The sequence below is a fragment of the Filicampus tigris genome, chromosome 4 (assembly GCF_054856515.1).
Source record: "Filicampus tigris isolate MCC_2025a chromosome 4, RoL_Ftig_1.0, whole genome shotgun sequence".
Lineage (NCBI taxonomy): Eukaryota > Metazoa > Chordata > Actinopteri > Syngnathiformes > Syngnathidae > Filicampus > Filicampus tigris.
The window spans coordinates 24980463-24993813 of NC_141220.1; the positions used below are offsets into that span (position 1 = coordinate 24980463).

The 13351-nt window shown below is 41.2% G+C and overlaps 1 protein-coding gene across 3 annotated transcripts in view; it reads left to right on the forward strand.

Moving 5' to 3' along the window:
- The window catches only part of LOC147149069 (PDZ domain-containing RING finger protein 4), a 126209-nt gene that overhangs the window by 99016 nt on the left and 13842 nt on the right, over positions 1-13351 (forward strand). For all 3 annotated transcript variants that reach the window (XM_086029393.1, XM_086029394.1, XM_086029396.1), the window contains 2 exons: positions 8191-8444; positions 11331-11433. In XM_086029393.1, the coding sequence (XP_085885519.1) occupies positions 8191-8444; positions 11331-11433 (357 nt within the window). The remainder of the gene's footprint in view (positions 1-8190; positions 8445-11330; positions 11434-13351) is intronic.

Sequence of the window (13351 nt, forward strand, 5' to 3'; positions counted from 1 at the left end):
GGTTACACCCTCAACTGTTTGCCAGCCAATCACCGTATTGTGTTTTTGAATGCAACTTGAGTGTGGCATTCAAGAAAGGAATTGAAAACAGGCTGATTCTTTTGATGAAACCGACCTCATGTGCAGCAGGGGGAGCGAACGCTCAGCAGTGCCTTTCCCACTCTTCTCTGCTCCGTTGTCGCTCAGACTCAGATGGGGAAAAACAACAAGAGACGATAGCGAAGCCAAATGGGAACGGTTATTTTTGCTATGCTGGGGTCCCCGAAAGTATTCGTCTTGTTTATTTTCCGCGTAGACGCCGCCGCGTGAGTGGCAGCGGGACGACGATTGAGGGTTTCCCGGGAGCTTCAAAGCGCACGGCATATGAACGTCTCCCTCCTCTTGCTTTTGTGCAACTTTATCCGCATCCTCTCATTGGCTCTTATCTATATGCTGCCATTTCCCAAATGAAAAGCCACCAAATATTGAAACAAATGAAGCGTGGCTAAACAAAACCATCTGCAACCTCAGAGCGGTAAGCTCGTAGGATGCAACTCGCTGTCATGTGACAGCCTACCACTCGCATTACTTTGTTTTTCCAAGCAGATTTATTGAATGAAACCGTGTTGGAATGAGTCAAAAGAAACTGTCTGGAAAAGGGCCCGCGCATTTTCCATTCATTGGTTTTGTTGCTGGAGTCAGGCAATTGATTTTTAGGACCAATAGTTATTTTGTTCATCTCCGTGATAAAAGTTACTCTCATTTGAGATATTTATGAAGAGTTAGGTAGACATTTATAGGACAAGGAGCCATTAAGTGATGTGGGGAAAAAATTCTGGCAATTCATTTCCAGCTGTTTTTTGAACAGGACAAAACAGTCAAATATGTAGCTGTTTGTCGGAAAACGAGTAGGAAGAAGTTTAATTTATTTTAATCCTACCCAAGATTAAAAAAAACACAAACGAAAAGACGACAAGGAGCATGGAACGCTCACACTGGACTAACCACGTTGTGCTGAAGATGTTACGGACTAGGCCACACCCCATAAAGGCACACGTCAGCACATGAATACAGCTGCGTGGGTGTGAATGACTTTTGGCGAAATAACATTTTATAAAACCAGTTTGTTTCTTTAATTTCTCTATTACGTTTTTATATTTACGTATATTTTACAACAGTTTTGTTTCGTGAAAATATGTAACTATTGATTCGATGGAGTGAATTGAGTTAGGAAGTTTAACGTACTCTAAATATGTTTGTCACAGTTCATTTTTACACATTCTGAACACACCATTTAAAATTACACTGGGCAACAAATGTTTTTTTAATTTTTTTTCTGAAAATTAAATTGTAATTGTAAATTGTAACACGTGGTAAAATCCGTTATCAGCAAGGTTTTATCGGTCAAACTTAACAAATAAACTGCTACGCTAGGAAAAAAAAAGACATTTTTCAAATCAGCATCAAAAATATGTTTAGGCACACAAAGCCATCTCTGATAAGCATTTGCTATTGAGCAGTGATAACAAACATGTAAAACGTGAAAAGAAAAGCAGAAAACTTACAACACAACATACACTTGTTGACACAAAAAGTTACATTCATTCCATCATCCATCGTGTTAGCATATCACTGGCCAGTTAGCAGCTAGCTAGCTGTGCCTCCTCTTCATCTGTCGCTGTTCCCCGTTTCCTGTCTTCATGTGCGACCTCGGCACCGCTGAGTGAACCGCCACACCGAGGGGTCTTGTTGGCCTTTTATTTTCCTCCTCTTCCTCCTAAAAAGAGGAAGAGCTGGCGTGTAATCGCCGCTTGTAAACGCCACACTCGTGAGGCCGGGTGACCTACATGTTAGACTTCCTCCATCTGCCTGCGTTCACTTAGCACTCGGCAGGCCGCCACTCACACAGCAGGTGCCGGCACACGGAAGCTTGGGGGGATGCGTGTTGAGTGTAATGTGGATATATTGCGAGTAAAGATACTAAAAGGCAAAGCCAAGGTCATGCTAGTTGGCTAAAAACGGACCTCTGGATGCTATTTCCACTGTAGCCTTGTTTGGTTGTGAGTAACGATAACCTTGTTACATTCGTTCCAGTCGCGGACTAGTCTGCACCCTCCTGCACCTTGGAATTGAAAACAATTAATTAGTATTCAAAGCCGTAAAGTAATATATGCAGTTAATTCGGAAGCGTTAAAAGCTAATGGACTCTGCTGAGTCTTGTGCCCGGGGCTGCCGCACAGAATGAGTCCATCAATCACTTCCATCAGTGATCCTTCGCAAGCTGACGGCTGCGTCGGCGCATCTTGACAAGGGAACAGGGCCTGGGCGACGTCCGGCGTGGCTTGTGTTGACATCTTGAGAGATGAACGGGTGCCATTTCACTGCCTCTGTCACTGCATTCTGCCCTCAGTCTCTGATAAGGAGTTACTCTCGCACACTCTGTGACATCCACGGCAAGTCCACCCATCCGGCCATGTTCTTTACCGATTATCCTGTTCAGGATTGCAAGTATCTGGAGCAGAGCCAAACCAAGTTGACTCCAAGTGAACGGAGGACTGCGGCCTGGACTGGTGGCCAGGCAGTTGTAGGCCAAAGACAGAAAACTGTTCACGCTCATATTCACACCATCACTGAGTGGGAACTGAAGCCACGCTGCCTACGTTTGAGTCAGGTGAATGTACCGTTACGCCATCACACATCCATGGCAAGTCATGGACTGTAAAGAATCATCAGAATCGCCCTTCATAAAATATTAAAATTTACAGTCGATCGATGTTTTTAAGTAAGTGGTTCTCGAAAATTCAATCAGGCGCCACCTCGAAAAATACAGTAGCATCATCGTGTCCGTCAGAAATGAGGCAAAGGCTCATCCCAATCCGAGGTGTTAATCGATTCATGGGCAATCGTTTAGAGACCTTATTTACTTTAAAATGTTCCAAAATTTCAGCTTCCGCGAAAAACAGATTTGATATGTTTGTTGAATCAAAATCAAACGGGTTCATCATCACTCTTAAAACACCCGACAACACAGGGTTATCACTCAAGATAATCCTTGTGAGACATCCGATAATCCGGCCTTTTTTCCGACTTTGATCGAAAGTGGGAAAAATGGTCAAATTCGGGCAGATTACTTTGCTCCAGACTGCGCCTGGCAAAGCATCGTATGAAGCTGCATGCAACGCAAACCGGCAGGATAAATCCTAAACAAAGCACAAAAGTGACTACCATAGCCAGAAAAAAAACGGCAACTTTCCACAAAAACATGTTTAGGTGACGTGATGTTTGCCAAAAGTACAGTCTTTGTCTGCAGAAAAAGAATTTCCTCTACTAAGCCAAAGTTACTCTCCTGCATTTGCCTTGGCGTAGCTTCCAATTGTCTTTTTTTTTTTTTTTTTTTTTGTGGGAGGGAGGGGGGGGGGGGGGCAGAACCCGCTCGGGGCTACAGCTGCCGAATATTCCTGTGCAAACAGCCGGCAGATGCGTTTTGGTCTTGCTGCTCCATTCAGCCGCCTGATCCTCTGCTGGCTCGCCCGTGTTGCCAAATGCCTTCTCATGAATAATTGTTTGGTTCCGGACCGATTGGATAAGTTGACTCCACATGTGGAATACTTCAAGCCATTAAGCATCTGCACTCGATCAACACAACAGCTGTGTTATTGCCTGTGTGAATTTATGAACGTAAGAAGGGGATGAGACGCGTTGGTTATGTCGGACAGTAATCAGGATCGTGCCCTACAATGAAGAGCAAAAACACGCATGGGAGTAGTTGACACCACCCAAATCGTTTTAAAATTGCCGATCTTAGTTGTTTGAATATAGCATAAAGCCAAAATCAGTCAAATTTCACTTCAAATTTATCTTGCATTACTCTTGTGTGCTACAGATTAGATTAGATTTGGGCTGTAATTTATTTCTGATGGATATTCTTATTTTTCGCTTACTGCCGTCCTACTGCAAAAAAATCCAAAGGGATACGCAAAACACTCACACACACACACAGAGTTAAACCTTTGATGCAGGCTGTGAATAAGGTCCACTGAGATGTTTTTTTTTTTTTTTTTTTTTTTGGGTTGCATTTTTAAAAAAATAAAAGATCTTTTTATTTTTCAGCAGACGTCATATCACAACATCAGAATAGATTGTTCCCCCTTTTTTGCTATTCGTGGCACGGCTTAGCTCCTATCTTCCAAAAATAAACATTCAATTAAGCCACCCCCCCAAAAAAGTTTTATAAATGCTTGGTTCACTTGCCTACTGTGATGCTCACAAATAAATAGTTAGTTTGATCCGGTGCGCTTTTTTCAACGTTTCTCTTCACTACTTCACTACTTTCCCAGATGAGCCTAATTACCTGTTCTACTGATACAAAAACACAGAAATTTTGGTTTATAATTGAAAGAGAAGGTTCAGAAAAAATACAAAATAATCCAATGCCTTATGAAAGGAATGGAAATCACAATAGTGTTCAATAGGGATAGACCGATTATCGGCCGGGCCGATGATCGGCACCGGTATTTGGCTTTTTGACGAATATCGGCATCTGCATTTTTTTTAAACTCTGCTGGCCGATAATAAATCAATTTAAAACTGTGGAAATCAAAACAGAGGTATGTGAAAGTTTAACGTTTCTGTCATTTTGAAATGTGGAAATTTATATTTACTGTAGAAAACGACATGGAGCTAATTTTTCCTTCATCCTTTTTAAGACATGCTGACAATCCTGGGTGCTCCCTGAACGTTTTGCTAGAATTTTATAACAGAAATTTATACTGTCAAAAATTTCTTGTATTAATGATTTTTTTTTTTTTAAATCACCATTATGCAAATCTGAAACATTGTTCAATAAACATGCTTAAAGACGCTACAACAAAGTTAAGAGTGCATTTTTCTTTAGGTTTTGATGCCAATATTTTCCTTTACACTGAAAATAAATATCGGCTCCAAATAACGGTTATCGGCCTCCTTGACTACTAATAATCGGTATCGGTATCGGCCCTGAAAAAAGGTATAAAAAGAACTGTGCCTTCTGCAGTAAAATAATTCTCATGCAAGGCAACGCACCAACCCACACTGCAAAAGATACCATTGAAGTTTGGGCTGCTATGAATTCAAAGCGAGGGAAGTCATACCATGACAGACTTCAACCCTATAGAGAATCTGCGTGTGTGTGTAAGCTCGATCGACATCCACCATCAGACTGCCTCATGCAGTACTTAAGGCCACTTATTAATCAGGTGTTGATTAAGGATTATTGTTCCATCTGGCTCGCAAGAGTACAAAGGATTAAAAAAAAAAAAAAAAGAAGTGGAAGAAGCAGCACCTGATGTCGGCTTGGATGTGGGGCGAGCAAGGGCGGTCCTGGGAGGATGGGGGTCTTGGGGCGGGGGGCGGGAGTTTTTTTTTTTTTTTCTAACCAGATCATTTTTTCTGCTGGACTGTCATACGACATCGGCTGCCTCATTTTTCTGCTCCTTTGTTGCCAGGCTCCCCCACAAAATTCCAGGATTAGGCCCCAGGCCAAGCAGTAAGCAGGGTGGGGGCACGGGGGGGGCGGCATGTACTGTATCAGCTAATTGTGACAGAGCCTCATTTTGCTTAAAACGTAGCACATCGTGTACATATTGCATTCTTAATAAATGCTGAGAGGCGGAAAAGTAGCACTAATGAAAGACGCTGCTATGTTGTTGCTCCACATTGCTGGAGTGGCTGACCCAGTTTATCTGCTGCTCAGGTGATTAATGCCGCATCACTACAAATAAAGGTCACGGCCGGAGCACGAGAGCTGAGGGAGTTGCATATGATTTGTCTGGGGGGGTCGTTTTCAGGGCATCACTCACTGACTATACAGCCAGGTAATTATTCTGCTAAGGAAGTCATGCTTTTTAAAATTTCTTCTTATTAGCTTGTTTTCAAAATGCTGCGGTCACCAAATGGCGGACTCCGGCAATGGTGCCAGAATTAATGTTTTGAATGAATTGCCTGGAAGGGATTCAATACAAATATTTACTGTAATTATACTGTTAGCGCTGCATTTGTGTAGGTTAAATGTTGTCACCGCTCGGATTCAGAAAACAGCTCAGCCCTGGTTGGTCGCCGTGAGCAGTTGTGATGTCATTTTCAGGCGACAGAAGACAAAATGGCCGCCCCCGGAGATGTCTAAAAACGAGTGCATTTTTTGCTGCTTATCTTCTATTCCACAACCTCAAAATTAATCAGAATGCCGTGTTTCAACTTGTGCGCCTGCTGGGAACATATTCTTGAAAAAAATATATGTTTGGGTTGACTTCCGCCCCAGAAACGGCAAGTTTGTTGAGCCATTTTGCATTGTCAAAGAGAGCAAGCCATTTTCAAGACTTTTGATTGGTCAACCATCTGGAAAAATAACACATGCACGGCGGGGACTGTTCAATATAGATTGGTGAGTAATGTGAATTTGACCAAGTTCGGATATAACAGATTTTTAGCCTTGAAGGAAGCCTTTTTGAAGCTCAGAAATACAAACCCCCAACACACACACACACACACACACACATCTGGTTAATATCCATCCATTTTCTATACCTCTTATTCTCACTTGCTGAGGGGAGCTGGAGCCTGTAATACAGTATGAACATTTTATATGGACTTTTATCCTAACTTTAGTTGAGCAGCGCAAGCAGACCTAATTAAAATACATAAAGTGTGATTATGCATCTCTACGGTTCACCTAAAATGATCATCTCCACTTTCACATCTTTGAGGCGCTCAACACGCGGGCGTATCTTCCAGAGAAATTGCCGCAGCTAAATGAAGCGATGATTTTCTTTACCCGTGCCAGCTGTAATGCAAATAGTCTTCAGTCTGCCGGAAAATGCCGCTCTTTTCATGGGGATATGAGGGATTTAAAAAAGACGGACTGAAGAGCGCCGGCTTTGAATGTCTCGATAGTGTTTTAGCGTCAAACTGCTTTTCGCAAGCCTTGGATTTTCTAGAAGTGATCACTATTGAGTAAATGCTTTTTGAGCACCACTGGTGCAGCATCCTTTGTAGGCAGGCAAGATAGCAATAATCACCGTCAATTATGCTCTCCAAAAAAGACTAATAAATCTGCATTTTATGAAGGACCATAAGATAAGAATGCCTTTATTGATCCCACAGTGGGGAAATTTTCATCTCCATGTACATGATGTAGTTGTTTGCCTGCATTATATTGCTCCCAGCTGGCAAAGTCGCACACACCGCAGAAGGAACAGCGTAATGCCCACTGAGTCGAAGCACAAACTGTTCAATTCCTGACTTTCTATTTAACAATAATACTCGGTGCTATCTTTCTAATTAAAAAAACTCATTACCTTTTTCTTTTTTTTTTTTTTTTTTTTTAAACTATCATGCTCAAGGAAGCAAATTAACTCATCCAATGCCAGCCACTTTATAAAAGCGAACCTCTTGAGTGCCAGCCAATTTAGAGCAATCTGACTTTGGTTTCAAGGCTCACAGAATACTGTTTTACGTAAACACAGGATCTACCAAATGAAAGGTTAGACTCTATTCTTTCATCACAGGAAAAAAAAAATGGTTTCTACCTTATTCCATTTTTAGTAATCAGCAGAAAATCGGTTACTTTCATCCAAATCACTTATTTTAGACCAGACAAAAAAAAAAATCTTTTTGTTTAAAGATATATTTTATGCCCAACGATGACTTTTATGCCAGTAATCTTTCTTAAGCGACGCCACAAACATCTGAACAGTCCTTTTGTTCTATAAAATACCAACAAACAACAATGAAAATGTACTTTTGATGGAAAACTTTGCAAACTATTTGCACGCTTTTTAGTAGTAGTAGTATTTAGTAGTGTGTGCATGCATTGTGCCACCCAAGTGTACATTACGTCATCGCTTCTACTTGTAAATGTAAATAAGCTCCGCCATCTTTTCTTCGTCATGGATTTAACATGACAAACACCTTGATCAATCAAACGATCGAATTTCCAAAGAACTGTTCATGCATAGTAGCGTTGTTTTGATTCACGGTGAGCTCATCCAAAAGAGACCCAATGAGGCCATCTGCTGGCCATAAAGTTGCTGTTTTGCTTTCTCGGCAAACCAGAGTTGGCACGCCCATTTCCATGAAAAAAATGTAGCTGAAGTTTCTTTTCTTCATGTTATTGTGCAAGTTGTCAGTTCTCATTGATAACAATTCTTTGGATTTTCACATGCCTTTTCTCTTCAGGTCAATGGCAGAGAGCTGTCCAAATCCAGCCATGAGGAGACGTTGGAGAGCTTCCTCCCCGCCAAGGACCCCGTCGTGGTTCAAGTCATCCGACGGACGCCCAGCGGCCGACCCCACGGCCCGCCTCAGGAAATCCATGTGGTGGATGTGTGCACTCAGACCGACATCACTTTCGAACACATCGTGGCGCTGGCAAAGCTGCGGCCCACGACGCCTCCCGTGCCTGACGTCTGTCCCTTCTTGCTCAGCGACAGGTGGGTTCACGTTGCCTCACGCTCATGTTAGCATATTTCAAACGTAACCCACTTGACGCCGAAAGACTGGTTTCATTTGGCTCGTGTGAGTGCCCTGAGTTTAGTTCAGCTTTTGAGTAGAAGATAAAAATTGGGTAGTTTAGGTACCAGACACTCCAACAGAGTATGTATTTGAATGGTATAAACAGAATAAATGTGGTAGTTAGTAGAAAGCGTGTGTCGCAATCGTCACTGGAGTGAATGGCGAACGCCATGTAAAACAGCCACACACGTGCCATGCGTTATGAGTATGCGACACTCATGGCAGTTTTTTTTTTTTTTTTGTTGCATTTTAGAAATAAATATTAACATATACTGTATAACATATTAACAAATATGAATATTAAGTTAAATATTAACAGACCTTTTTCAGTCTTGTTTTTGGTTATATATTTGGACCTGTCAAAAAAGCTGTTTCAGTCCTGTTTTATATTTTGAGGTGTCAAAAAGCAACAACTGTTAGTGTCACTGTTCTGCTTAATACGTTTCTTTCCACAAAAAAAAAAAAAGTCAGAATCCGGTGTTTTGTTCTACTGCTGATTAATTAAGAACGGAAAAAAGTACCTTCTGTGTTTTTATTGCCACAGGACACAATATTATAATATTGAAAAAATTACCGAGACATCTTGCACAATAGAAAAAAACCCCACAAGGAAAAAACATTATTTTGCTTAGACTTGTGTCTAATTGACTTTTTCCTTATGATGCAATACATTGTATGACTTTTTGAACATCACAATCTCATTTTATCATCCAGCACCAGAGATCACAGAGAAGTAGCGATGTGTTATCACCAAAATTAATGACGCAAATATTTACATACAAATCAAGAAGAGTATCAGCAAGAGGTTTTCCCTGAACAACAACAAAAGAAACAGGAGTCATTATTTCCCTTGGTGTGACTTTGATTTTGTGTTTGGAACATCACAAAGCAACAAACAGGAGAAGTTTAGCATATTTTAAAAAGTAGGTTTCTTCTCCTGGGAACGGAACAACAGGAACTTTTTTTGTTTTGTTTGTCCTTTACTTTTCCTTTCTTACTTTTTTTTTCCACAGATACTATTAATGATTTGCCCCACAGTCATTGCTCCACAGTTGCTCTGAATCACAGAATTATTGACACTTGAATGTATTGCACAAATACAAAATCCCCCCTCCGGACCTTGTTGGCAATTATAGCAAGAAGGCCCATTAAGACTCATCGAAGGTTTACAAGGTGATTAAAGCAAATGGGCTCGTAAAAAAAATAAAAAATAAACCACACAAAAAAAAAACTGGGCAACAAATTGGAGCGGGCAACCCGCGGCCCGCCGCCCCGAGCCCAAATGTAATCAATGCGCCCCATAAAAGTCACATTTTCTTCTTCTTCATCTCTGCGATCAGGTGCAGAATTCAATATAGCAACAATTTGATAGATATGACAAATGTTGTGTCACGCGTGATTACGTTCCATGCAGCTGCTGCCAGAGATCGTTATGTTTGTAATGTGGAGGCATTGTGACAAATGCTAGTCTGGTTCCTTGTGCTCGGTAATAAGACGATGTCATGGTTCAGCTGAAGCGGACCCCGTGCGGTGATCTCGCGCCATTCGAGTAGCGGAAAAAAAAAAAAAAAAGTGACTATTTCACGCCCCTCCGCCACCCAAAAAGTTAATAATTGCCTATATTACTGTAAAATCTTTATTCTTCTAACACTTTTTTGGTCTTTTTTTTTTTTCTTAATCCCAAATCCATGGTGGTATTATACACGGGTTTAATAATAAAAAATTAAAAAAAATCACATTGTTTAGACTTTTACCAGTAGCTAGGCAGTACAGAATGTAGTTGTAAAATAAAATAAAAATCGATTTTTTTTTTCCCCCACCGGCTGTCTTTCAAAATGTTGTCAAGCACGAATGGGCAATTAATTTAGCAAAGTGGCCACATTAGGAACTGAAACTTTTGCTGAGGGCCAAGCTAGCATGCTAACCTCAACTTTGTGTATATTATTTATAGATATATCGATGTATATGTCTTGTTCCAATCAACTGCTACATGTGCAGATATGGTATGCATTATCGTAACTAGGAAATACGTATACGTTTTAAACAAAATTATAAAAGGTCATTAAAATTACATCTTTACACTTAAAAAAATCAGAACATTCAATTTGTGCACCAACTGCCACCTCATATTAACCGTTTCAATAAGACTCCCAAATATATAGCTAAGAGGGAAATATAATATTATTAACAATGATGAATAATGTACGGTGATGACTTATATAATACATCCAAAACATACGGTTTACAAATCTTGGTTCTCTTCCCTCCACAATGCAGGAAATAAGAACGTTGCCAACATTAGGAGCACTAACATGTCACTTCCTGGTCTCTTTTACTGTTGTTGTAATGCAGAATAGCAGCCTAGGGGGCAGCAAAAGCGACACATTTGAGCACTTGTTGACGCTGATTGTTTTCGCAATGCTCAAAGTTAGCCCGATTGTCTGTTTGCGTGTAGTCTGCTTGGCGTTTTTGGTTATTTTGTGTGGCCCCGATGCTGCCTCTCAGTAATTGATGGCATGATAATAGGCTGCACAATGACTGTGTACGAGGGGGCGGGCGGGTTGTCAGTCAGTAGCGGGAAAATCACGGGAATGAGCTTTTGTTAGCCGGCGGCTTTACTTTTATCACACACACTCAAGTCGCAGTGAAAGCCCCCGACGCCGTCTTTCTTCGCCATATTGCAGCTGAGACAAAGGCGGCAGGAAATGCTGTCACTCCCAAGCCGTTGAAGGGCTTTGAAAGAAAATGAGCCAAAAGATGCAACTTACGTCGGCTTCTTTGTGTTTCCCCGCCTCCCCTGACAGCTGTCACTCCCTTCACACCATGGAACAGGATTACTACGAAGGCACCGACTACCTCTCGCCGCTTCCGGCCGACGCTGACAGGACGGAAGAGTTGGAGTATGAGGTAACAATTCATCATGAGTCATCATGGCAAATTATAACACGATGCATTGCGTAAATAAATGTTAAATATATATATTAGGGCTGTCAAAGTTAAAGCATTAACTATGGAGATTAATTTAAAATTTATAACACAAAAATGAACTCAGTTAACTCATTTCCATTTACTTCCTGTGGCAGCTGACCTCTGCTCACTTTGCAGCCAAACTTAGAGGAGAGTCATAGACGGATTTTCACGTAGTTTTACTTTAAAAAGTTGTTCGACGGTTCATTGGAGAAATCCCAAATAATTCGCACACTTTCCAATGGCAGAGAGGTCCAAATTATATTTTGAGTTGAAAAATACGATTAATCGCGATCAATTATGTAAAATTTTGTGATTAATGAGTTAAAAAAATTTAATTGCTTGACAGCACTATATATATATATACGCACGCACACACACGAGAGCAAACTGGCGAGTTTGGCTTTTTGGCGAGTCACTGTTACTTTGTAGAAAATACAGTAAATCTAACATTTTTCTCCAAGTATTCTTTTAACCTTTGAACATTTTATATGTCCCTTCTAACAAGTTGCTGGAGTTGTCCTAATGATGTATTCGTGTGGACAAACACACTTTGGCTGCGCACATTTCCGCAACAGCCCATTTTCGCTCCTGTTGACCAGGCGGCGGAAGCGTCCAAATACTAATTGTCTCCCCAAGCATCGTAAAAGGGGACAGATTGGAGTGGGTGGGGGGCGGGATTAGGAGTGACAGATGACATTCCACATTGAACACAGCATGAGTCATCTACCATCAAGATTCCTTATTCGTCAAGGCAAATATGTAGAACATCTGTGCCTTCTTATGGTTTTCACTAGTGTAAATTGCAGTGGTGCTTTGAGATATGAGCGGCCTTTTTTTTCTTAGTTTTGACTTGTGGGTAAAAATTTGAGCTACGAAAGCTGTATGATGGCAGCTGAATGATGGCAGTGAACTCATGTTGGTATATTAAAAAAGAAAAAAAAAAATGACTTCAAGATGTTTATTCCCACTCCCAGTTGAAATTTACTGTCAAACTAAACATAAAACAATCGGTACTTGGCATTGGATTGAGATAGTGGTGGTTTTGTGTCGGCATTTTAACTCATTTCTTCAAGGATTTGCTTTGGTCGCGGAACAAATTCAACTCTTCAGTCAAGGAACCAACTGTAGTTCATTTCTGTAAACTGATAACTGTGACTGAAAGTGATAAACACACAAGGCTGATATAGTCAAGTCGCCGTCATGTTAGCGAATCGCGCATCTGCGACCGGCAACCGCCCCCCCCCCCCCCCCCGCTCTTTATTTGTTGTGTTTGAATTAGTTGTGACGGCTCCCGCCTACTGAGCCCGGAGACGCGGCAAAGAGATTTGTGCACCCGCTCGGATCGCCGTGTCACATTGGTAACAAATATAATACCGTCTATGAAAGCCTTTCTGTGCGCCTGGTTGCTATTAACAAATCCTATTACACTCGGCGGGCTTTGTTGCTGGTTTCTCGCACTGCTGCAGCCAAAATGCAACGTCTGTCTCTCAGTGTGACCAAAGAGAGGACGGAGGGAAGAGATTTCTTTAAATGACTTTACTTGGCGGTGTCAGTAGAGGAGTGCGTTTTGCCGCCACTTCACGGAGGAACCATTGAAATCCAATTCACCTTTCCAACACGTCCATGTTTCTCTCAGTGCAATTCCCGCCCGTGTAGCTGAAGTTGTTTGGTTCCAATCCAAGATTCATTTGTTCGTGTTAAAAGTGGACACATGTTGCTTTCTCTCACTGCATGAAATGTAGCTGTTTTCTTTGTTGTTGATTCAATTCCAAATTCAAGAATAGGCCATTAGTTTTCAATAGAGGAGGGGATGATCAATTCATTTGGAAAGTACCTGGGATTTGACATCTTTTTT